The sequence below is a fragment of the Mizuhopecten yessoensis genome, unplaced genomic scaffold (assembly GCF_002113885.1).
Source record: "Mizuhopecten yessoensis strain PY_sf001 unplaced genomic scaffold, ASM211388v2 scaffold8745, whole genome shotgun sequence".
Lineage (NCBI taxonomy): Eukaryota > Metazoa > Mollusca > Bivalvia > Pectinida > Pectinidae > Mizuhopecten > Mizuhopecten yessoensis.
Window position 1 is genome coordinate 3,280,900 of NW_018407700.1, and position 27,571 is coordinate 3,308,470.

The following is a 27,571-nucleotide window of genomic DNA, read 5'->3' on the forward strand; positions in this document are numbered from 1 at the left end:
TAATTCGTAGCCTAGAGCTAAGTTTCAAGTCATCAATGCAATGACGAAAACCTCGTTATACCTCACCAGTATCACCAGGAGGGCATAGGGGCCTACGGAGGCACGTTTTATTCGGTCACATTATGCTGGCTGACAACATCATCAGGAAACTGGTCGCAAAGGAACTGAATTACAGTAAACAGATATATAGTCCTGCAGAACATTAATAACCGTAAATAAAAATGAAACTTGAAACATATTTCCTTAAATAGCTTGTTCTAAGCTGCAAGTAACGACTTATTTACTTAGAACATGTGCTTGTCTCCTTACAAAGTGCACCTGTAGTTTTGTATTAGAGTTGCATCGCTTGAAGAGTTAAATAAACGCAGTGCAAGTAGTGTATTACTCTAGGTTTTATAAAGAATAACCCGCGTACTAGATATTAATGAATTACATAGCGATTTTAGTGAATTACTCGCCTACCTTTGAATGAATGATCTGCGTTTTTCCCCAAGTGCGTCAATGCACACATTCGTTCGAGCACTTAGAAAAAAAGCAACTAAAAGACATCATTGCACATCTTTCTTTGAGATGTATTGCACAATAAGGTAGACTATATCCTTGAATTTTATATTGAAAGTCTTTGGAAACATTTCCCCACAATAAGTCTTACGTCGTTCGAAAGTGTTATACATGTATGAACAGTATGTTCAAATATGTTCAGGTAAGTTATTCTCTTCACTACTGTGTGGTTGCCATTTCCCCCTTCAATATATCTATATTCACAAATGATTCACTATGTCTATGATTTATTTACAATTTCATTTAGTTTTACAGCATATTTAGAAATGAACTATTTTCAGACATCTCCTAAAATGCCCTTACTGGCAGGAAATACGGTAATAAGGAACTACACTGCATTCTCTGTTTTCTTCATTGGACCATTTGTGAGGTTAGGTTGACGGCGGTACGTTTGGTTATTAAGACTCTTATTAAAATGCATTCAATACTTTTGCGTTCAAAAGTGACATGTGCACTTTGCTATTGTAACACGTTTTCTAGACTGGACTGCATGATCATTAATATAAGTTCAGTGTCATATCAGTATACAACATTGACAGAAAAACGTCAATATAAATGAAAAACGCATATAAGCCATTGAGGATGAACCAGTGCATTTACCCTCATGGCGCATGAATGATGATTTCGTGATGTCTCACTAGAGACACTGGCGTCGGAATTAGTTTTGGAGACCCATTAGGCCACCAGAAACTATCAGCACCACCGATTTATCTATGTTTATCAACGTAGTGATTTACACTGTCTGGGCAAGTTGTTCACAGACAGAGATATCGTTGCGTCATATTGAAAGGGATTTGAACGGCAGTTCGCTATCGGTAATTCTGTATTATTTACTCAATAGACACTTCTGAACTTTTTCAATTCCATCGTTTTGTCTGAAATCGGTATTGTTTTACTTTATATTCATTTCTATTATCGACATGACATCATAAGCTATGACACATTGTTATCCTGTCACGAGGCGATAGTCTCGTTACCTGTCACCGCCATATTACAATATGATTCATACTTAACTGTTGCCGTGAGAACACTGGAGGTCAGCGAACGGCTATTCGTGATAAAACCGCGATCTGTGAACGGGATTTTGGATGGTTATCAAAAATTAGGGAGGGACGGAGAAAGAGGCCGCTGATTGATACTGATAATGGTAGGACACGTGGGTAATGTCTGTCAGCTACGGTACCGTAATGCTTCCTGGCCAGTGACCCGTGGATAGCACAGTGCAGATCTCTTGAAAAACGACATCAAATGGCGACGCCCTTCTCGTAACATGTTGGCGGTATCACACGACAAACAGTATCTGTGTCAAAACTTGTAAACCAAAATGGCTGAACAAGATAAACATATTGTTGCCTTGCTCCTGGAGTGACTTCGAAATCACTGCAGTTTATCCATATGGTTTCTGTGATGTTTCGGTGATGTGGTTATGAATAGTCTTATTACCATATATATATATATGCAAATGCTCTGTGCTAAAGTCGTTCTTAAGAATCCAAATATCGTTCACCTCATTATCAATTCGGATCGCATATCACAGTTGATAATGTTGGGTCTATTGACCACAAGGTATATGGTAGGATATACCACAGACTGTGTATTCAGTTTTCTTTGACAAGACACACCATCCTTGTTGCTTAGTACATTTCAGTTGTATAATGTAATGGTTTAATACAGTCATGTATTATGTTTTTTGTTCCGTAGAATTCAAGTGGTAAGGTACCACTATAAATGAGCCATTAAACAATAATCCACAAGAGAATAACTAGATGTCAACAAAACCAAAAGTTAGACTCAAAATCGGAAAAAAACTCGGGCTAAATATGAAACAAAGGCAGAATGTCCATGGCGATCCTTGAAAAAGTACAAGGAAAAGAAGGGTTTTAGAAGGGCAAGTATCTTGTGTTTTATTGACGACCTTTGCTATAATAATCTAGGTCATATCCAATAAGTTCATGTCCTCAAAGTGCAAACAGTGAAGTGAATAGGTACACTAATGCTCGTTAAAACATTTACCTCTATAATACATCAAAATAGCATAGTGTCCATTGAAATCCTGATGACGATCAAAATCCTTACCAATAGTCTTCATAAATCTGGATACAGACCCATAACAAGCGGAATATTTTTACAACCTCCAGCACACACAGACATACCCTAACGGATATGGAATGACACTTAACGGTGCTACTCTCCTGATTCATTTCATTTCAGAATATTTTATTGTACTGATCTTATGTACAAAAGGAATTGGGCAAAAGGCACAGCCTATATAAGCCCTCTCCTTACAAAACATAACAGTATATACATATCTTATAAATGTTACTTTTAAAGATGTTTCTTTAAGTATTAAAATAAGAGATTATTTGTACTTTGAATTTGATTTGACAATACATATTTCAAATATCGCAATTGTTGTAAGAGAGATTATTTCACAAAGCTATTTGAGAATCTAATAAAAACGTCTGGTGTCTCTAATGTAATTCTGAACCGTCTCCACAATATTTATATTCACATCTACATCTCGTGATTGGAAACCATGAATAAAAGTTTGGGTATTGAGTGGAATAGCATCATCGCTGACAGAGAGTTAAGTAATATAAGTCATTGGTTAATATAAAAAGGATAGTGCAGGAAAAAATGATCACGATCTTCGAATGGTGACCCACATATACAAACAGGGCTATCATTTAGATGTGCATTAAATAAATCTGAATTCAAATTACTTGCAGAATTTCTTAACTGACATAATATTATGTTAATTCTACTATCACCGTGATATTTACAAATGTTACTACATATAGAGTGGACATCCATATCGAATGAACGTAAACATTCCTTTTTTCAGAGCTCGAAGAGATGCAATAGTGGGAAACAGACAGGCTGGATTGTTCCATTCTGACATAAGTTTTGGACAAAAACTAGAGTTACATAGATGCGTTCTTCGTACTGGAACGTCAAATAACCTATTGTGTCGAAAGTTGTAATGTTCAATGTTTTTTAAAAAACATTGAATTATATAATTTACTTTCTGAGTTACGTGAAGTAGTTTTAAGAGAAAAACAGTTAAAACTAATTTATGTACGATTATATAGAGTCAGGTAAAAAAAAAACGGATAATGTAAAACATAAGAAGGGATATACTGAATATAAAACAAGTCTGCTACAAAATGGATTTAGGTAGCAATCGGATAGTATATCTTTATAAAGATTTCTAATTTGTTTTTTCATAACTCCATTACTCCAGAATGTGACAGAAGAGGTCACGAAGGAATGAATGCGTATTACATAACGAAGGTACTACAAATATTTTATTATTTGTGCAAATAATATATCCTAAGGTTTTCAAATGCTATACTGACGCTAATGCAAAAAAACACCTTTTTGTAACTTAATAAGAAAACTGCATAACATGTATATATCAACACACGATCAAACACATTAATAGGGTTATGAAAAGGCTACACGTGCCCACTGCTCTTAGTAACTGAGGCTTTGATCGTAATAACATTATAGAACAGTCACATTGCTATTGTGCTATTATATATTTCGATATTACAAAACATGAATTCCTTAGGTATTATATCGCAACAAAGTCACTATACCCTCTGTTTTTCAATTCCGATGTACTTGACTATTGTTGATGCCTGTCTATGCAATGTAATTATTCCATCTTCCTACACACATAGACCGTCACGTTTATGTTTAGAGGAGATCTGGCTGAGTTCCACCACACGATGGTATTTCTACTACATCTGGGAGAGGATATATATCAGTGTTAAACATCAACCTCGGTGTTGCAATTGAAAACACATCTGTAGTGAATCCTTGTTGGTCCCCCACTCTGTGTCTTGTGCAGCTGTATACTGGTACTCGTTATCAATCGGGATGCCAGAGCACGTCAAAGTGAAAAAGCTTGCTGTTTAGTTTTGTTTGATCCTGTATTTTGACAAGTATTTTACCATCACATTGGCACTGTACTTATGGTATTCTTTGTCATCCTGTTCGTCATAACCACAGCCACCGACTCCATTACGTCATCCCGTTATAAGTGGTCGGTAGGACCAGTGGCATATCTGTAGTAGACGTATGTGCGTTTGTGAGGGTTCTATTTATGTGCGAATAGATGGAATTACAAACACATGCTTCAAGGTAGCTTCATCACCGAAATAGGGACATACTAATCAAACAGCATTTATTGAATATTTATAACGTTAACATAGATATGAATTTATATTTTGCTTGGGGTATATATACATTAGATTGGTTAGGTCTAGAACGTCTTAAATTTCCAACGAGCTATTGCTGGGATATTTATGTCGCAGCTGAAATAACACCCGCTCCGGTTTTTCGTATTCCTTACTCATATGTATCACTAGGGTAGAGCATTACTATTTGCTAGTATGTCCCTTGCAATATTAACACCACGCGTACTCGGAGGAGAATACTAATTATTTGTAGGTCCAGCTTATTCCCACAGAATTGATATCCTATGCATGCTGGCTATTAAGGACTTTGACATCCATCTTAATCTGCATTTAAATACGCTGCAGTTTTTATTTGATATTTTTATTCTTTTTCAAATCTATAATTTAATTGGATGGTATACTAAATATACATTACACTATATATTTGCATGTGTTCTTTTCCTAAATATGTATGTCAACACTCATCTAAGATGCAAATGCACATTACGCTGTGTTTGTTGCCGATTGTAGAAGTGATTTGAGAATCCATGTTTTTGGGACTTTGATGAAGTGCATTTAAAGCTGTACTGGATGTAATCGGGGTGTTATGTCATCGCAGGCAGGCCTTTTCGTGTTACAACAAGATGCATGCAACGGCGGTTTGTCATTGGAAGAATTCCTTTTTAAATTCCTTTTTGTATTTTACGAATGAGACACGCTGAACATCAATTTGTTTTAACGGATTCCTTGATTGATCTCATGCATCTGTCTTCTTTGATATTTGATCTCAACGAACAATTACTGTTTTTTTGGTTATAGTATTCATTTTATATTCTTAAAAGTGTTTTCATGTTATAGTTGAGTTGTATATGTTGAAACAATATACTGCTTTCATTTGACATTCAATGTTAATACGTCCATTTACCAGGTATGTTCTATTGTATTAATTCCTTAAAATCAGCTTATTGTTCAAATATAAGGTTTTATAGTGCATGATTGTTTAGCGAAAAGAACAGGCATCGTCAAGGAAGCTCTGTTATTTTGAATGTAACAACTATGATGTTGTGGCTATGATGACGTCAGCACCCTGGTAATTGTATTAATCACTGGTAAAAGACCATCTGAATATGTATTGTGTTATAGTGTGGCATTGCCCTGGAGTAGAAGATATATATTAATGAAGCTTAAATGCGTACAAATCACTAAAGATCATTTCTTTTCAGTAAGTAATATTCATGGTGAGGGTTGTATGGGGACAAACATTTACTGACAAGTTCAGTAAAAGCTCTCTTGCATGATATCTTTTATAAACAAATTTATATCACACTTGAGTAAGTAGGACACAGTTTTAAAAAGTTTCTCCTTGATAAGCTAATAATGTACCAGCACTTTATGGACCAGACTTTTGCATTACACGGGGACATATTTTATCGGGATTACTTAACAGACCAGACTATTTCGTGAAATGTTTTTGGATCCCATCTGATACCTTCACTGCACTTAAGTACAGTAAATGATGATCTAAGTGCATCTCCCGGCTTGTGATAGGAGGATGGTATTTAACATGAAGTCTATATATTAGTCTACATTTATACCATAAAGTGAGGCGTTGATAGACGTTATACCTATGGGAAAGGCTTATAAAAGTAGTAAATTATGTGAAGAACGACCCCGTTATGTACCGCATTACAACACATTAGCTGTGTTAATGTTCCACACATCACGGTTATATGTTACAGTACCAGGCCTGCCTTCGCTACTTGTCTTCGTATTGGAAATGGTCTTCTTCCAATGTTTTATCAGATCGTCTGGGTAGGTTTAATATTCCCACACGGAATTGCAGTGTCTTGATATGTTATGAACAAAGTACTCGCTGGCTCTCCTTCATTGCGAGGTCACATAAAATAAAATTGTTATAAAGAATGAATGAGGTCTTAGGTCTAGCATTAATCTTTTAGAGTGTTTCCACATAGACGGTTTCTGGTTTCGAATATATATATAAAATGTATTTTACAGTGAAAGGGGGTGGGAAGGGGGTGGGGAGGGGGGTGCACCCGCTAAATTGAGGTAAATGCTATTTGCAAGTCCAATTTTGGAATTACATGAGATGAATTTGGGAATTTAAGTGACTAAACTTGTTAAGAATACGTGATATTCTAGAGAAGGGTAACTCCATTTTATATAATGTAGACATATATGCGTAAATGCGTCGAATTGGAAAAAAAACCTCGCCATATATAAGGTCAAAAATAACCAAGGTAACATAAAGCAAAAGACAACAAATCATGGCCCTCGTCTTTTTTAAAATAATGTCAATAATTATGTCAAACTGCACTCACACAAGCTGTTTTTCTGTAAATAATAATTTTTAACCGGAATTTAACAAAACACTTTTAAGGATGTACTCTTCTGAGGTTTCAATCACGTTCAAGTCTCGTTTTGATCTGGTGTAATGGGTTTTTGTAATATTTAACAACTTATGATCAAGTTTATTAGCAAACACGCATCTAAAACATATGTCAAAAAACTAGATGCCTGTTGTTTGTAGAACTTTTTTTACAAGAATTTTGAAAAATTACCAATTCGGCGGCCATTTTGAAAATGTGTATTATTGTGTAAATCTTGTGCTTCAAAAAAGGCCAAATTTTCACCTTTTTTGGCACTAGATTGATCACTTAAATTGTCATTGTGTCGCCATTTTTAATTGTAGCAGGTTCTTTTTTGCTGTACAACTTTATAATGTTCAATATGATAAAAATAATATGCAACAAACTGGAAATTTATACATTATTGATATTTTGTACGTATTTAGTGTAACTGAAGCACTTTTGATTTTTGACCCCGAAAAAACTAAAAAATAACACAAATGATAATGGGACAAAAAAAGAAGCACACTGACCCCCCATTTTTGTAGATGTTTTAGAAAGAGAAACACGTTTTCATTTAATTCATTAAATATTAAAAAAAGTTAAACACCAGAACTTTTTATATCAAGCGTTTAATCTGTAAAAAAATGGTAAAAAATGAGTATTTTTTCATTAAAAAATAGGGGGTAGGGGTAACTAAAATCGGCTTTTCGAGTTGAATCAATAAGATTAAGAAATTTTACTTCCATAATTTAAAAGAAAATAATATTTTCAACAATTCTACAAACATTTATACATATCTGATAACACACTTGGAAGAAATTGCATGAATTTTTTCTGCAAGTGTTCAAAACCCAAAAAATCACCTAAAATCACATGTTGTGGTAAATTGGTATCTTTGACCGATCATAGCACAAAAACGAGCACACGGACATATGTTTTTTTTTGCATTTCCTACTATGCCATTTACTCCCTTTTGCAAAAATCCATATAAGAAAAAAAGTTTATTACAGGAAATTTTTGACTTCTCAGAGGTGTACATCCTTAAGGATCTCCTAGACAGCACTGCAACATCAAACGGATGTTTTCATGTAGCTTTTGAAATGGGTTAATAGCATTTATATGTAGAACGATATAACACCTAGTATTCCCATGCTTCTTGTTGAGTTATTACCTCTGCCAAAGCAGACGTATTTTGAAAAAAATGAACGCAAAAGTCGACCTAAAATAAAGATATAAAACGGAATCTAGAATACAGACACATAAGACTATTGGAATCATTACGCTGGTGATTTGTTCGTAATTCGTTTGGCGCCTGAAATGTGTCAATGGTAAGTGTCGTGCTAAATTACATTCCATATCGGCAAAGCATGCATGATTTAAAGTTTTTACGAAATGCATAATATTTAATTGAGATTTTGATTAAGATGAATGGCAGAACGATTTTACCTACGACAAAAAGGCACCACACATACTTTGTGTAGATGATAGGAAGATTTGATCTTCGACTGGAGAAAAATGATAAAATATAAGACGTTTTGACCTTCGAATTAAATGTTCCATAATTATTTTATTGGCATATCAGATTGACCTGAAGCAGGTATGCACCATATACTTTTGGTGTAAATAATTAGAATAATTGATCTTCGACTGATTAACTCCTAATTCAAATGGTATAAATAACAGGAATAATTGATGGATGAAAACATGAAACTGGTATGAATGATATAGTAGGAATTGAACAGTGATGAATAGACACCAAATCTTATTGGTACAAATCATTTTTTTTTTCGAAGCACAAAGGCACTCTGTCCCATTTCAGATATTTTACCAAGAAATAATTTTAACATTAAAAATCATTCTGTATCGTCCATTCCTCGTTTAAAAACTCTAGCGTCTTTTAAAAGTTAGCATACTATGTGTATTTCGATCTTAACCTTGATAATTCCGTCTTTGCGTATTGCAGAGTTATCTTCTCTTGGAAGCAGGTATTGATTGTTTCGTCACTTATTTGTGAGAGTAACGTCATCAATTTTTGAGAAAACGACGTAATTTTCTCACGCAAACCAATGACGTAACAATCAATCCCTGCTCCCAAGAGAAGATAACTCTGCAATACGCAAAGACGGAATACTGCCATTAATTTGTAAAGAAGGGGACAGCACTCAGATTGTAGCTGCTGGAGCTCCTGCGAACGATCTTTAATTTTCATAGGTGTAGATTAATGTACATAATGAGTGATACATACATTTAAAATTTCAACTGCATTTCAAACCGTTTTTTCTTTCATTTCAGTATGTCGGGAAGTAAAGACGGGTATAGCGGCCATGTTTGGACCTGTGTCCACGATATCGGCTGGACACGTCCAGTCCATATGTAACTCGCTGTCCATTCCCCACATCCAGGCACATTGGGACTCCCGTGACAATCGGGAGTATTACTCCATTAGCCTATATCCAGATTACCTGTCGCTAAGCAAGGCGTTTAAGGCTCTCATAGAATATTGGGGCTGGACGTCATTCACGGTGCTATACGAGGATAACGATGGTAAAAACCCTTATTCAAATTTTCTCGAAAGGCCTGTTGTTGCATTGATTTTTGGATGTACAAACTTTTTCTTTTTTTGTAATTTCTGATGGTAAGACTGTTCTTTGACTTCAAGTTAAAATTTAGAATACTCATTATTGAGTAGAGATTTGCACAGTTGTTTGCGTATTTCCATTAATAGATAAAGGATCAGTTTACCCCTTAGATGGCTTATAATATCTTATTCGATTTTTATCTTAGGTTCAATGTAAAAATGTGCCTCTTTGTGTTTTTTATCGGTGTTTTTGTTTTTGACTGAGGCTATGTTGGCGATACACTGTTACTTTTTCATAGCTAAATACAAACATGCAATATCACGTTAAACATGTAAATACGTTTTAACCGGTAGCCGGTTAAGGAAGCGGCATATCGTTATGTCATGCCAGACAAGTACAAATTGAACATCTGTAATTTTAAATAAGTTACATTTAGATGAATGCGTCAAATGCTACTCTTTTTGTTGGTTCAAACATATCTACTGTAGGGTTTCTTAGATTTCGGAAGTGTTCATGCCATCATGTAAATGACGGGCTTGTTATACTACAGTAAAGATGTGTTATTGCAATGTTATTATTGTGGGGTAGTAAGGCTACAATTATTGTTACACAATCCTGTTATTGCAGGTTTCGTTAGACAACAGAACACTTAATATCATCTTATCATTGTAGAGTTTGTTTGACTACAGCAGTTGTTAGCACCATTGTCATTACAGGGTAGTTCGACTATAGTTGTTGTTAATTTAATGCTATTTTTTCAGATTTCGTTAGACCACAACACTGGTTAACATAATCCTATCATTGCAGGGTTAGTTAGACTACAGGAAGTGTTAAAGGCCACAAAGGGTACAGACATGAAGGTCACCGTCCGTAAACTCGACCCTCTTGTCGAAAACTACGTCCATATGTTCAAAGATCTGATCTCGAATCCAATGCAAGGCGATAATAGGATCATAGTCGATTGTGATGTATCTCGAGTGGCCGACATTCTACACCAGGTAAAACCTTTCATAAACACCCAACATAGGTTATTGGTTTCCCTAGATAGGGTATGGATGGTAAAACGTCTTTGAGAAAGTTTAACTATGAATCAACTTTAAAATCTTAAAATCTTGGTATTATTCATGACTGCAAAGAAGTGACTAGCACGTGTCGTCCGTTCGAATGCAGGTTTGTGTTATTTATCAAAAATTAACATGACTAACTGCATTTATTCAATCAGTTGGTAATTGACGTAGGCCTCGAACAATTTACACATGTTCTGAAATGTGACATTAATTAGAGTAATGTACAAATTTAAAACAAAGTGAGAAAATCAAGCAAAACGTAAATCATACGTACACCATTCATGTCGTCACTGTGGTGTTATGTGTAGTGTTAGTTCATAAGTGCATTTCTGAGATGAACATGCTTGAGTCACGCCATCTGTACGAATGCTTGTTGGCAGTGCATCTAGCACGCATGAAATATATATATCAAATTCTGCATATAAATGACAAAATGTATATAAGTTTAAAAATAAAATAAGTAAATACTTAGCACTGAACCTGTTTGCGTGACTAAGTGGATACATTTATATACGTCATGTTTTATCTCGTCATAATATTTTCCAGGCACAAAAGGTCAACATGTGCTCTGAAACATTTCACTACCTCTTCACAAGTTTGGTGAGTGCTTTCCAATATGACCTAAGTCACTCATATTATATATTAAATTGTATGTGGATTAGCAGACTCAATACCATAGGTCCCCTGCATTGTTCTTATATTTTTCTTATATTCAGTATACAGATGGGATATGCACGTATCATTCCGTATTTCTCACACAGAAGGTTATCTATTGAGATGGTATATCAATATTATTATAGCAAATAAGAAAATAGAAAAGGCCCGAACATTGCCCACTATGTTATTCGTCGGTAACTAATACAATTATGTATATAAGTATAGGTTTACATCTATATTTCCTCTCGAACGCCTTCATTTATACTGATGTATACATTTCATTTCAAATATTTAATTTCACTTTGGTCCAGTCCTGATTTTTAAAGGTCGGAAACACATTTCTAATGGGAATCGGTGCATATGAAAACATAATTATGATGTGACAATAAATAACTTTACAGCATTCAAATTTAGACTTAAATATGATTCGATAGTTCTTAGAAATGAACAAGATGTTATATGCTTTATGCAGGATGTTGGTCTCGTTGACCTAGAAGACTACAAATATGGCGGCGCCAATATAACGGCTATGCGTATAGTAGATCCGTCACGTCCAAAGGTTATGTCCGTAACGGAGGATTGGATATTTGAAGAAATCAACTCACGGCCGTCACCTCTGCAAGGCCAGCGCCAGATACCGGTACGTTACATCACTGAAAATAATTTGTTTTAGAATGCTACAAGAGATTGGTATTGAGAAATTATTCATTATTTTACTGATATTAAGAATCAATGCATGCATTTTTATGCATTTATCATACATTTTTAACAGCATGCTTCTTTCTTAACTATTCATATAAAAACAGTTGGACATGTACATTTTTAATGTGTATGGTGGGTGTGTGACTCGAATTCTCTACGTACGAGCACAAAGACAAGGAATCTTCTTGCACATCATAGCCATTCATCAATGTCGTAAGAACCAACGTTATGATCCATAATTTCAGTTTCCAAGACGCAAAAACATTTTATTTAAAGTTTCTGTCGACAGATAGCGTGCAAAGGCATTTAGCAAGTTACAATTGCCTTTTCATCACAGAATAAACGAATGTATGTGATGCAAAACGTCCCACACACGTGGCATATAACCTCTTGATGTGTGATAGTATTATAGACATCTCGTCCAAAACTTTAACATGCAGACGTGTTCATTAAAACGGAGCTAGCGGCGAAGGATTTGTTTAGTTGTCTTTTTCTCATTTCATTTACTCGTTATTTGATTTTGATATTATATTAACAGTAATGCCTTTTTGTGGCACAGTTTTATGTTTATTGCTGTTATTGATTTTGATGCTATTAAGCTTACGTTAATATGCTATTTTACATTATTTTAAATACAGCTGCATCAAGAAGAAGAAAAATAAAACATTCTGTAGCATAGAGGTGAACAAATCAATGTTTCGCACATTACGCTGAACCCCTTACATGTCTGTTAAATCTTGTATCATACAGCAGAGTCTATTTAACAAGTGACGGAATGTTGACCGCACTTCCAGGTTTATATAACTGGCAGATATACGTCTATTTATACAGTGTTTTACAAGTGGCAGATACAAATATAGTTATGCTTTATTTGGATTTCTGTTTATGCTTACCAATGGAACGCAGGGAAGTTTCTTAAGCCTCGAAAATCGTACTAACGTAATGATGGTAGGTTGGCCGTACAAGAAAACCCACGGGAGGCGTCACCTCTGTCTCGCCTATAATTGGACCTTTATTCTTTTACTGGATACTGTTGTGTTGTATGTTGTAACTTGTTAGACCATTCTATTAATATTTTTTCTTCGCCAGTCAACCTCGTGCCTTCATAAACGGATAAACAAAATATGTATCTGATCGTCGCATTTTTACAAGCACTGTGACATGTTATACACATTGATATCTCTATTTAATCTATCATCTTTATGTTTTAATTCTCCGAACCTTTTGCAGCATTTAGATAAATCCACGCACGTGCATGCGCACAAATTATCACTAAAAAAGTAATATATTTACACTGTTTATTTCAATATCTGCCAAGCACAGACTGATGCATTATTGGTAACAGTTACGTTTTAAGCGTGATGTTCGACATTTTAACGTATTTATAGGTTAGAAGATTTTCCACTCACTCATTGCTTACTTTATATAACGTAGCTTCATTAAGATTACAATAACTTATGGTTAACACTGTACGGTCCACTTTTCTTTGTATAAAGAGTAAACGTTACTCAGCAGCTAATAGCACTGATAATATAATTTGGCATCAGGATCGGTTATAGAAACACTGCACAAATTGTCAAGCGCTCAGTTCATATGTGTCTGTGGTTTTGTTACATTGAATCACTTGCTCCTAATACACCGGTACGTGTTTTTTTGTTATTTCTCACTATTTTGGTTTATCTGAGATATTATTTTCATAATTTATTCCATTGCTTGCTTTCTCTGTTTGTTTCCTTATTTGCTAATACGATTTTACCTTCGCCAGCTTTATAAAATCGACATTATTTAATACGTTCACGTTGATTTGTAATTAACCGAGGAATGGAAACTAAAATAAGTTCACACATACAAATGTACTGTTCATATTCCTCAGTCTATTTTGTTGGAGTATTCGTCGGTAATATATAACAGGGTTGTTTAGGGTTGGGTAGATAGTGTATGTAAGTTCAACAGGAGATTGTATACTCTGCATCACTTTGTTATTTTCAATTAGCCCAGCATTACTTTAGTTTAATGGAACTGTGCATCTCTTAGTTGATTTTAATGGCACTCTGCATCAACTTGTCTTCTTTAATGGAATTTGTATCACTTTGTATAGTCTAAGGTATAAATATGTATATGCATTTTATAGAATATTTTCTCCAATTTTGCTGATCTTCGCACGTTGTGCGTTTGTTTCCACATCAAAGATCAATATATTCAGACTCATTCATATGTATGAATAAGTGTAAACGTTCTTTAGTGAGTGTTTTATCAATTAAAGCCAGATTTGTATTCAGAACCAAAGTAGTTATTAGTTCATTGCATACTAGCAGTGAACAAAGACCCATCATTCTGACATGCAATCGCTCTGAACTATTAAAATGCAACTTGCAGAATCCGTGATCTTGATTATACTGATAAATATAATGATCCACGAAATACTAGGTTTGAAAAGACCTCACTTAAATTGCGCGCAAAAAACATCAATACAGTTATACATGTCTCTTTTACTTATAGACTGATACAGCCCTCATGTATGATGCCGCTCACCTTTTCGCCCGTGCTCTGCATGAGCTCCTCAAATTCCAGAGCGTCAAAACTGTGTCTCTGTCCTGTAGCAAACCCCAGCCATGGAACGACGGTATCAGCCTTCTGAACTATATGAAAGCGGTAACTACTTATACAAACTAACACAAATAGGTCTGTTTTCCGTCCGTGTGATTTTTTGAGATAGCATAAAAATATGTTGTACATAATGAAATTAGACATCCATGATATCATAGTGGTTATCTCTACGTTCTGGTAATGCTATATTATATTTTTTGTATTATTGGTTGCGTATTATTTGATAGAAATGAGGGGACATCTATTTATCATCCACATCCTCCATCGATACATTGTTTATACAGCTTACAATTATAATCAGTATTATGCAATGAATACAAAAGAAAGGAATCTAAATTTCACCATGAACCATTAAGAAGTCTTTATCAGTATTTTATGTTATATAATAAGCATATAGATGGACTTTAAAATATGACGACCACATGAAAGCGTACATATGAGCGTGTATCACTTTATAATGATACAAGGCGTAATATGGTGTTTTATGATCAACGGCGATGGATTGCCTTTATTGTTTTATATGTTTTATCTGTTTTTATACAATGTATTTGATAGATGGATTTTGAAGGTCTGACAGGTCGAATCCATTACCAGAATGGAAGGAAGCGCACAGACTTTGAATTAGATATTGTGGAGCTGACCATGAACGGTTTACAGAAGGTATGCACATAGATATCAGCGGTTCGAAAACACAGCAATTAAAACACTTGTACATTCCATTTCACATTGATTAACTCACATATGACATATTCTTCCCAGTAAATTTGTCAGTGTAATCTTGACACATACATACTGGTAAATATACTGGAAGTGAAGCCTTGCCATACACATAATTCTAAGATATAAAGGTCATCTTACTGTCTGTCCGTGTATTGTTGGAAATTTCTTAAAATACAATTACCTATTGATGATTCATAGAATGGGCAGACATGTCAAATACAATGTACATGGCTATCAAATGATGAACCATATTGATATGTCAATCAAAATTATCGTAGTGATCAAATCTGACTTGACATTAACATGGCTAAGATTCATCTGCAAAATAAAATAAAATGTTTTGTTAAATTGTAAACACTGTATACTGATATTTAGGTGGGCGTATGGAACCCCCGAGACGGTGTTAACATCACCAAATCGTACAAGGAAAGACAAACTGAGGTCCTACAGGAGCTGTCCAACAAGACACTGCGGGTCGTCACTGTACTCGTAAGTTTATAGTTCAGCATCACCTTTGTTTATAATAATTGCAATCACCATTTCGGTATGTAAAAGTATTTGGTATGAATCTTCACAAATATAACCTGGTAATGCTTTTCTCAATCGTTTTAGAGTTTCATAACATTGACAATTACAATATTCCAGAGTTCTTGTTATGCTTTCATTGTTGTGGTGGGGGAAGTTGTTGATCATATTCTTACCTGGTTTCCATTGGCAACATTTATATAGGCTATGTATGCCGTGGAAACGATTGTTGACGTCATCATTATCATGACGTCATAATTGTTTCGTTGGATACTACTGACCATCCCCGGGCGATGTCTGTTCTATTCAATGAACGAGCATACACGATACATACATTATTTAAACTAAATACCAAATAGCAATACGTGTAATTGATTTTTGTTATGAGATGAACAGATTCCAAAAATGGTATATATAAGTATTGAACTACTTTCAATTGCCATTCATAGTTAATATGAATTCCAACTGGACAATGGCAAATCCAACATGAAGCGCTAGCGCGCGTTATTGAATTTGCCTTTGTACAGTTGGCATTTTATTGCCTATGAATGCCAACTGAAAGCAGTTCAATGCTTAAATGACACAGAAGGCAATGCACTTTAGAGAAAGAAACAACAGTGTTTTATGCGTATTTCCTAAGACCAATTACTAAAATATTCATTTGTATGATGATATAACGCGTAAACTTTTATAAAACATATCATTTTTCCTTTTAATTCCAGGATAAACCATATGTACTAGAGATAGAACCAGACGACAGACGCATTAATGGGCCGAGATATGAAGGATTCTGTATTGATTTGTTGGACAGGATTGCAGAGAAGTTGAACTTTAACTACACCGTAACGCCGACCAAATCGTATGGTGGCTGTAAGGACGGTTTTAAAAAATGTGACGGCATGGTTAAAGAATTGGTAGAGAGGGTAAGTCCGAAAATCATTGTCAAAGAATTGAATGAGAGGGTATGTCCGACAAACCTGGTCAAAGAATTGGTAGAGGGGATACGTCCGAAAAACATTGTCAAAGAATTGGTAGAGAGGATACGTCCGAAAAACATTGTCAAAGAATTGGTAGAGAGGATACGTCCGAAAAATAATGTCAAAGAATTGTAAGAGAGGGTATGTCCGACAAACCTGGTCAAAGAATTGGTAGAGAGGGTATGTCCGAAAAATATTGCCAAAGAATTGGTAGAGAGGGTATGTCCGAAAAACATTGTCAAAGAATTGGTAGAGAGGGTATGTCCGAAAAACATTTTCAAAGAATATATCGAGGGGGTATGTCCAACAAACATGGTCACATAATTGGTAGAGAGGATAGGTTCTAAAAAATATTATCAAATAATTGATTGAAGGTGTATGACAAACATGGTCAAAGAATAGGTCACGCAGGTTGGCTCGAGATTTTATCCACGTGCGAGATATGGGAAAGCACTGTATGATAAACTGTCTCTCATATATATAATTGACTACTGCCTAACATTTCCCAGATTGTATGTAGTGTACATTTTGTCAGTAAAGCTTCATCCTTTTAGAATGAAATTATATTTTCTTTCCCATTAATAGGTCATTGTCTACGTTATGATTTCAGAGGGCCGACCTGGCTGTAGCGGGAATGACTATTACATGGGACAGAGAACAGGTTATAGACTTCACCAAGCCGTTCCTTAATCTGGGTATCACCATTCTTTACAAGAAACCAGAACCGGAACCTCCAAAATTGTTCTCCTTCCTGGATCCACTCTCTATCGACGTTTGGGTGTACATGTGTGCCGGGTACTTGTGCGTGAGCTTCATGCTGTTTGTGATCGCACGGTTCACTCCGTATGAGTGGTGCAACCCCCATCCTTGTAACCCAGATACAGACGTGGTAGAGAACCAGTTCTCCATATTAAATAGTCTTTGGTTCACCATCGGTTCTCTTATGCAGCAAGGTAATTAAAATGTCATGTACTTACTGAGATATATATCTTTTGAATAAATACATTTTTGATTTAATCTGTAAATAAATGTTTCATTTACTGCTCATTTTCATCAAATAAGGACTTTGATAAACATACTTCTATCATGCAAAATGTTTTGACATTTGTTCAGTATTCAAAATAAAATGAAGAGTATTTTGACGATTCTTTTGTCAGGTTGTCAAGATATATATTTCAAATTCTTGACTTTTTGTGGGGTTATTCATACCTTATGTAAAAGACGTGTCAAATGTCTACAGCTGATGCACTTTTGTCCACGTGGGATGAACGGCCTATCCCATTGACTTTCTTACATGACACTCCTTTACTTTCGCTAACGCAATCATCTGCTCTTTCATTTCTAGGTTGTGAAATAGCACCTTGTGCAATATCGACTCGACTTGTAGCGGGCATTTGGTGGTTTTTCACGTTGATCATGATATCTTCGTATACTGCTAACCTGGCTGCTTTCCTCACTGTTGAGAGAATGGTTTCCGACATCAGCAGCGTTGAGGACCTTGCAAAACAGACAAAGATTAAATACGGAACGCTAAATGGCGGAAGCACAAAAAACTTCTTTGCAGTACGTTTGTACATATTCCGATATGCATTTGTTAAGTAGGATTGACTTTTATAGTGGAGATATAAAAGAAAGGAGCCCTTTTTTTAAAGAAAATAACATAAAAATAGACCATGCGTTAAACAATAAACTTTTCCAATATACATTCAATTTGGTATTTTACAAGCAGGTCAATTAAGATACAGTACATTATATAATCATTCACAAAATATTTCTGCGTTAATTCGCAAGAAAAAGGATGGTTATTATATAAGTTGATAAATCATGTTTGGTATTGTTTATTTCCTAAAACTAAAATAAAATCATCTTGAATAAGGAGTTTGAAGTGCAAATGATAGTTAGGACATAATGCATAATGTAAAACGATTGCGTCCTTTTTCTTTCTATAATGAGGCAAATAGTACGCTATTTCTGTGTATTGATACATTAGAGGATACACAGTTATACATGTGGTTGACAAAAACATTGCCATACAGTGTACAGCGTATTCCATTTTTGGACTTTATTTTACAAAATATGACATTTTCTTCATTTGCTTGCAGAGCTCCAAGTTCCCAATCTACCAGAGAATGTGGAATTTTATGAAGTCGGCAGAACCTAGTGTATTTGTCAACAAATCACAAAACGGAATTGCTCGCGTGAAACAAGGACAGTACGCCTTCTTTGCCGAATCCACTAAAGTTGAATACGAAATTGAGAGGGAGTGCTCCCTTATGCAGGTCGGTGGTTGGCTGGACTCTAAAGGATACGGCATCGCACTTCCAAGAGGTAATTTGTACTAATTTGTTCCTCCGGATAACCTTTCTTTCAGATGGTACATGGTGACAAATCGACCAGGTTGCTTCGCACAAATTCACTGAAGATTTTTTGAAACTTTGAACTAAAAATGAAACATCACACAGGATCATTTAGATTGAGGCGATAATTAACCATCCATTTTCGTCGTTCGCTTGTATATTGAAGTGACGTTAGGAAGAAATAGAAATAGATTGTTTAGTCATTGAATGTTGCAGATATTGCGCTCTGTGTATCTATCTGTTATTAATGTCATGTTGCCCCTTTTTATATAAGCATTTATATGGTTAAGCTGTATGGTGAAATTTTCCCACAAAATAGTAACAAAAGTAGTAAATAGAACTCAGAAATGATAAACTATGTTAACATATCAAAAAAAGAACATTATTTACATGACTATCCTTGCGAAAATTTGGAAGATAAAAAATATAGACTTTTCTATGACAATATATAATAAATGTCAGCCTATCTGCTTTCTATGAGGATCCAGTTTTTTTAAGGAGACATGTGGTGCTGGGATTTGTATAATGAAACAGAAGAAGAAAAAAACGAAGAGATTCTTCCCGGGGAAATTTTCTAATTCAATACAGATATTATTATAGATATACCCTGTCATTGGGAACTAACATGAGGATGGGTAGTAATGCACCACATACACGTTTTAAAATAGATATATTCATATGTTTGAAACAAGACCTATGGAAATTATAATGATATATCCACAAACAATTTCATGTTTTTAAAACCGCATTATATTTATTCCTATTCACTTTTTTAAATACAATAGTTTTTAAAATAATTTAATTGGTCGTTTTGCAGATTCACCTTACAGAGACCCTATTTCAAATGCGATTCTGAAATTACAAGAAGACCAGGAGATACACAAGATGTACAATACATGGTGGAAAGAGAAATACGGTGGAGGGAAGTGTCAAACGGTGGAAGCTAAGAAAACTAGTGCTCTCGGTGTGAAGCACGTAGGTGGTGTGTTCGTCGTTCTGATTGGTGGAATGGTTGCAGGAGTTTTTGTGGCTATATGTGAATTCATATATAAAGCCAGGAAAAATGCTCGCGAAGACAAGGTACTTACGTCATGTAGCTTTAGATTTACCAATGATCACATCAAAGTTTTAATCGAATTCTCTATCTTGTTCAGGTATATGTTATACTTCCGACTATTATTCTAAATTTTTTCAAATTTCATGTCAAATATATCTTTATTTTAAGCAAACCCGGTCCGAAGGACCGGTGAGCTTATGTCAAGGCGCAGTATCCGTCGTATGCTAACCTTTTCATTTAAAAACTTACTTTTCCTAAACAACTGATCAAAGGTCAACGATCATTTTATAAAGTATGCATCTTACATGCATCGACTGCCCAATCAAATTACATATACCTACTTTTAAAGTTACCAGTAAAATGTACCAAAATGTTCAAATGACTTTTCTTAATGTACCATGAGGCATAGAGAGGTTGCATTTTACTTGTTTCCTTCTGGGGCCGTTTGCTAGGAAATGACCGAAACCAATGTCAAAATCAAGTTGGTCATAATGTGTTAATAGATTCAAATGCCTTATAAAGCATTTTACCTAGAAACTTTCACTGTACCTTGCTAGCCGTCGCAAGGCTCGCTAACATAATTAGGTCATGGGGATCGAATGAGATAAAATAGGTAAAGAAAACCTTTAAATGATTAAAATGCTTAGGGCATAAATATATGTGCTAGCTGGTTGGGATGAAAGGTTGTCCAAATAACTGACTTTGCCCTAAGTTAAAGCTTGAAGGGGTGTAGGCCTGTTCAATGATAAGATGATGTCCACTCTGATCGTCTTAAGTCTCTTAAATGATTAATTGTATCAGCTAAGCTTTAAATAAGTGTTGTCAACACAACTGAGCGACACAGGCACCATGGGTCTTTTGTTAATATTGTAATACATATTTCTTATTAACATTTAAACAACATAGATTTTTAAAATATACGCATTTTTTATATCAGAATTCTAGAATAATGTCTGACAATTACTATCGTGCATTATATTCTCAAAATGTAATCTTGCAGAAAAAAAATCCTATTTTTTGGTAAAGGCATATGTGATGATGTCATTTGTCTGCACGTTTACGTAGTTAATTTTAAATATAATCTTTCTTCTACAGCAATTGCTATAGACAATTGTCATATAGATAGGTGTTGTTTAGTGTTTGTTGGGCACGTACTTTTAGAATGTTCGGTATGTTTTAGAATTTCCTTTGTTTCCAACATCCTTTGTTTCTATATGTCATTTTCACATTTCTGTTATTTTTGTATTTTTAATCTATGTGGTCTTGCATTTTGCTTCAATAACGTCTCGTGCATGTTTTTCCAGCGGAACAACAGACTATCAGTAAGTAGCCTGGTGTTGGATGTAGAAAATACTAGCAATACACTGTGTATTATGCCTTACATTTCAAATGTCAAGGATGCTTTTAGAAATGGCCATTTTATCTACAAACATGTGTAATGATACTGGTTCCGCAGAAACATTGAAATTGCCTTTCTGAAATTGATTTTATATTATTAATTGCTATCGATACTGGTAGTGACTTAAAACAATGAAGTTGAAAAAGTTATAAAAGTAAAATTTATTCTTCCAAATCTTGGATAATTATTTCACGCATATCGGGAAAATATCGAAACTAATGCATTATATTCAGTATTCTACGTATTTGAAATATATCATAAAACCCCGACCTGCTTTTACCTATTTTCAATGGTTTCTGCATAAATTGGCTGAATAGAAAACAAACATGTTTTATTTATTTTTAATTGAAAGTTATCCTTATCATTCATCAATTATGTAGACGATATTTATAACTGCAAGACTATATTCATCCAGAGGATTCGTAAATAGAAAATGGTTCTAATCGTTATTTCGGAATAGGGACGACATCATTCTATATCATACTAAATTATTAACTGGGAGTCGTTTTATTTTATGTCCTTTCCTCTCTCTGTTGCTATTTTCGAGATCAAGTTGCTTACAGGCATCATTTAGTTAAGATGATTTACCCTCTCCCTCAGAATGTGTAGACATTCAAACTATTTTCTCATGCATCATTGCCACGATACTTCATCATTTCAATAAGGCCATTTTTCATTTCTTTCTCAATATGGAAACCTAATGTATCCGTCTAGCCTTTGAATGTGTAACCGGAGATCGACTAATTGATCATACAAGCTTGTATTGTTGAATCGAAACAGCAGTCTCTCCTGTTATGTTTAAGAGTAATGTCTTACTGCTTGTTAATTATGTTTTCACTCCCCTGCCTAATGTTTTGTTCTCGCCTTTCATTTCTATTGATTTCTGGAATGCCCAACAAAAATAATGATTGCTGCAATGTTGTTCGTGCAATTCACAAAAAACAGCTTTACAAAACGTATTATCGTTCTAGCGAGAACACTGATACAACTTGGTGCAAACATATATGTAACCTGACTGCTAGGACCGAATATGGGAATTGTCACGTGCACATTATTGATGTGACTATTCGTTGGTATATATATGTTATATTACCGTTTTGCCTACATAGTGACGTCACTGTTGTCATGGATGGTGTTTCGACATGTATTGTGCGCCTCCTCTGATGCGTTATTGTTAAGCTGAACTACATTTCTACACACAATGTATACTATTGCTTAAGACAACATACTTCTTAATTCAGGGCAATACTAGACATCCTTCCATACCATAGAAAAAACAAATAGTGTTCCAGACTGTCATATTAGTAGTGGTTACTTGGTGTGCACGATTTAGTGATCGTTAGCATTGTTTTTATTGACATTTGCGGTCTGCAAGTCTGCAATAAATGCAAGATAGGATTGTCACCTATATACTCACGACGTTTGCATAAGGGTCTGCCAGTTGGAGAATGATCATTAGCGCATGCGTTTGAATGTTAATAAAGTGTTTTTAATAAGGTACCAAACAAGTTCATTTCTCAATGACCAACCAGTATTGTTAAGCCCTTATTAAAAAAAAACTATTGCAGGTGTACAATAAGTTTTAAACTAACATACAGATACGGAAATGAAACAAATATCATATACAAGTACACGACACACGATCTTTTGAATCACATACGTTTGTTTTAATCTTACAACACCACATCTTCACCTGCTCACATGCAGATGCGATAACAACCATCATAGTGCAATATCAAGATTTTGTGTGTCTCATTTGCATTTTGAAATAGCATTTACAAAGGTGCCAGTCTTCCATATCGACGTCGTTTGCATTTTTTGAGTGTGGGTATTGGGGTGTCTGCAAAATAGCTGACTAGTAGCGCTGTTAAGTAATTCAGAAAATCTTGTTTTTGACATTGTATTATATCTTAACAAGCGGATGTTTTATGTGAAGGTTAATACCTGCAAATCTTTCTTCTACGAACGAACTTTCAGTCGAACATGTCCTTAAAATCTTATAAATACTAAACAGTATGCCAGTTAATTACCTCAAAATATAATTTAGAGGAATTGTTTATGGTGTATGATTTTAAAAGTTTATAAACATATAAATTGTTTTTTTAACTGATAATGCAAAGTTGCGTACTTGCAAACTGGGTGCAACAACTACAGATGATTTAACTGTGACGTACATTTGTATATATTTGACAGTATGTATATAGACAACGAAACAGCAGCTATCGTATAATGTATATATGTGATAATAATCCTGCAATGTGCGTCTAGTGTCGATAGATTATGTCTTTAACAATACTAACTTGTTGTAGTATATTAATATGCATATATATCTAATATATTGGTAGTGGTTCCCTCATGTATATAAGTCATAAACAAGTATGAATCTTCTTTATTTTTCAGCAATCATTGTGCTCAGAAATGGCTGAGGAATTTAGGTTTGCCATACGATGCCTAGGATCTTCCAAGAAAACAATCAAACGAAAACCACCGGATCATGAGATTGTGGATAACGGTCTCCAATTCATGCCTCTGACAGGTGGAAATAACTATGGCCAAAATAACATAGGAGGAAGAGAGGTATACGCTTAGCATTGCCACGATCTGTCAGATTACACGAAGCAATTACTATGCATTTAAGGTCATCACTGAGGTCAACAGCTTTTTAGCATAATAAATAACAAAAAAATCACAAAAAATTCTAATGAGTGGGATTTTTAAATGATATCACAAGTTCCTTTTCATAAATATTTCAATATTTGCAGTTCTGTTTTTCAATTTTAATACGTCAATTTTTTTTTATGACCTGGTGAACTCTAAATGCATAGAAGTAGCTTGTTTGTTTCAATTTCTGTCGTAGATTGAGACACCTATTTTCTGAGGAGTTCCGTTCACCAAAAGGAATGGTACTGTGTGTGTAACATTAGTTTGCGGTGTAGTGCATGCGGGAGTACACATACGAACACTTGTATGAGAGAACTAACAATCCAGACACGGTCTGGTACCGGAGTTACTCCACACAATTCACTCACCATACAGCTGAGGTCATCACCATGTTCTGTGGTCACTAGATTACTGGTCGCTGAGAAGTAAATATTTCTTACCTTGAGAAAGATGTACATAACATGAACCTATCTGAAGAATCTAGTGGAAGCTACGTGACATTTAGAAGACGAAGTAATATTTTCAATTCGAGGCCGTACTCTTAAAATAATGAATACGTAATTCACGACACGAGTGGCTTGAACTTCGATACTTTACAACCTTCAACATATAAGTATGCATGGAAGATGAATGTTTGGAGTATTCTACATGTTTTGGTAGGCTCGGTAGTGGCTGTTACATTGGAATATCGTATAAAGGCATGTATGAAAGTTGTTATAACTCAACAATATTGGCAGGGGAACGGCATTCTGAACAATGTCAGTATCACAGAATCTGTATATAAGTCTGCGTATCTAATCCAAATATGTTAAATAGGGATACATTTGGGTTAGATTAAGATGCAATAAATGGTTGAAATGATAAATATGCCACGTGCCTTATAATATAACGTTGTACAAATGTACATACAGCTATCTGATGGAACGATTTTTGTAGTATATATAGTGCTTAGCCATACACTAGAGGTAACTGCTGCCAAAGTAGCGTTGTAATGATAAAACTTAACTTGTTATGCGGTTGTATTTTTAGTGTTTGTGAAATAGACAATCAATGAATATTATAAGCTTTGTTCGTGTTTAGACAGCATTGGTATTAAGTTTTGATGCCCTACATATCTCGTCATCTGCAATCGTCATCTCCTTTTCCAAAAATCTTTAGTTTCAACGTTGAGTTAGCCTTGCGTTCTATTAATGGTAAGTTGTATATCACTAACTGATTGCTGAAGACACTCATGATTTCATGATTACATATTTGAACAAAATAGCCTACTATTATAAAATACTATTAGTGATCATTTGCTTGTATATAATGTTATTAGTTGTTTAGCTTGATCCATACATTTCTAGGTATTTATGTCATTTTCAACTGTGCAAGTTTTCTATTTTAATTTATAAATTTGTGATAGCATTTGTTTCTCTGTGTTCAACAGATTTTTGTGTGAAGTTAGTAGTGAAGCGCTGACATATGACTTTCATTCTGGTGTACAGTAGCATACTCCTTCATTCGTGTCCGTTCGTAGCGATGTAAACAATAACAACGATAACTAAATACAGCAAACACTTTGCAGTGCAGTTGAAGACGTTTGGTGTAGAGCTATGATATCCTACTAAAGTAACAACCTATGCAAATGTTTAAATAAACAAACCCCAGACTTGTTCTAGGTTATTTCCCAAACATAATGTTATTGAACATTGTTGGTTATTTGCTGTCCCTCCTAATATCATTTTGGTTTTATATTAAGGTACCTTGTCGTCAGTTATAACCCCTGAATTTAAATGAACTGTTGAAAACTAATCATCTTAAGTAGATATGTACAGAAGGATGTTTTTCTCGATTCTCATTAATTTTGTTAGTAATCTATGAAATGGTGTTTTAATTTTACAATGTTGGGAATGCTTGATTTGATGTCGATTTACGAACACTTATCACTAACTTGTTATTAACAAACAAGCATTTGTCATAACTTCGTCCGAAGAGTTTTTTATTCAAGTAAAGCGCAGACAGATTTCAGAGACAGCGTTTACGATGTTTTCTGCTCTTCAATGCACTATTTGGGACCTTTCTTTCCTTTCTCTAAATGTGTTGTCTAGACAACATGTGACATGGTTGTGTTCTCTGTTTGCTACCTTGCATGCATTTTATATGGATATTTTCATTTCAACTGGAAACTTGTGTCAAACACTATTAGCGGGTATCATCTATCATCTAATCTACGACCGATCCTACGTCATCGTCAATCTCATCAAGTTATGGTCTACTCAATTAGATACAGATATCATGTTTAAGCGTGTACCTTGTGTAAACAGAACATGGGAGGAGGCGTGAAAGGTTTATTTTTGTACACAAACAAAAAAACGAAATCCGTATAAAAAACACCAATATAGTTTCTCGAAAGCCCTTTGTGATACTCTTGTATTGACAATCTAGATAATGAACTAAATAAAAGTGATACTATGTATCTCTTCCAAAATTAGTAAGCATTCAGTGACAACTTTTATATTATCAATAACTTCAGGAATTCAGCAGAACCGTTTTCGAAAAGTAGAAAATCGTCACATTACGCCATGCCGTCTTTTTCACAGACGATACAGGAAAGTAGAGGGAGATAACTCTTACAAATGTGATTTAGTATTGTTTTATTGTCTTCCTTCTCGGATGGAATCACATCATCTGTATCTTATTAAATACCATTGTCATTATCGTCAGTATATCCGGAATTCTGGATGATATATAGACTTAGAATTTGTCATGTTTATTAGATAATATAAACTGATTTGTCAAAAGGTAATGTTATGCCAAACACCAATAAACTGGCATGTTGTGCTCGAAGTGTGTTTGTGGATGTATGGGAATTAGTGTCACTTCATACCTTATATATATTTCATATGTAGAACCTATGTTGTACACATGCGTCCTATGTTTAAGTATCCTATTAATGTCATAACATTATGCCAAAGTTAGTGTTTGATACCTGTATATATTGAAGAATAAAAAAAAGATGTTTGATATAGATATATAATTTTGTTGTTATTTTGAAAGGATGAATGATCAAATAATTACTTCAAAGAGTTATCTTATTGCCTAGCAATAGCGAACCCTATTGTAGGGAATCCTATTAAATCTGCAGGGGGGGGGGGGGGGGGGGGGGG

The 27,571-nt window shown here is 34.8% G+C and overlaps 1 protein-coding gene across 7 annotated transcripts in view; it reads left to right on the plus strand.

Annotated features, from left to right (window-relative positions):
• Positions 1-27,436, plus strand: part of LOC110456386 (glutamate receptor ionotropic, kainate 2-like) — a 105,767-nt gene extending 78,331 nt beyond the window's left edge. For 5 of the 7 annotated variants that reach the window (XM_021507091.1, XM_021507088.1, XM_021507090.1 and 2 more), the window contains 16 exons: positions 9,407-9,658; positions 10,501-10,691; positions 11,307-11,360; positions 11,890-12,057; positions 13,026-13,067; positions 14,619-14,771; positions 15,282-15,386; positions 15,822-15,935; positions 16,694-16,894; positions 17,559-17,901; positions 18,294-18,511; positions 19,051-19,276; positions 20,123-20,385; positions 21,667-21,684; positions 24,162-24,338; positions 24,619-27,436. In XM_021507091.1, the coding sequence (XP_021362766.1) occupies positions 9,407-9,658; positions 10,501-10,691; positions 11,307-11,360; positions 11,890-12,057; positions 13,026-13,067; positions 14,619-14,771; positions 15,282-15,386; positions 15,822-15,935; positions 16,694-16,894; positions 17,559-17,901; positions 18,294-18,511; positions 19,051-19,276; positions 20,123-20,385; positions 21,667-21,684; positions 24,162-24,338; positions 24,619-24,639 (2,546 nt within the window). In that variant the 3' untranslated portion in view covers positions 24,640-27,436. The remainder of the gene's footprint in view (positions 1-9,406; positions 9,659-10,500; positions 10,692-11,306; positions 11,361-11,889; positions 12,058-13,025; positions 13,068-14,618; positions 14,772-15,281; positions 15,387-15,821; positions 15,936-16,693; positions 16,895-17,558; positions 17,902-18,293; positions 18,512-19,050; positions 19,277-20,122; positions 20,386-21,666; positions 21,685-24,161; positions 24,339-24,618) is intronic. The other 2 variants (XM_021507093.1, XM_021507094.1) reach the window with 2 other exon arrangements.
• The last annotated feature ends 135 nt before the right edge of the window (positions 27,437-27,571 follow it).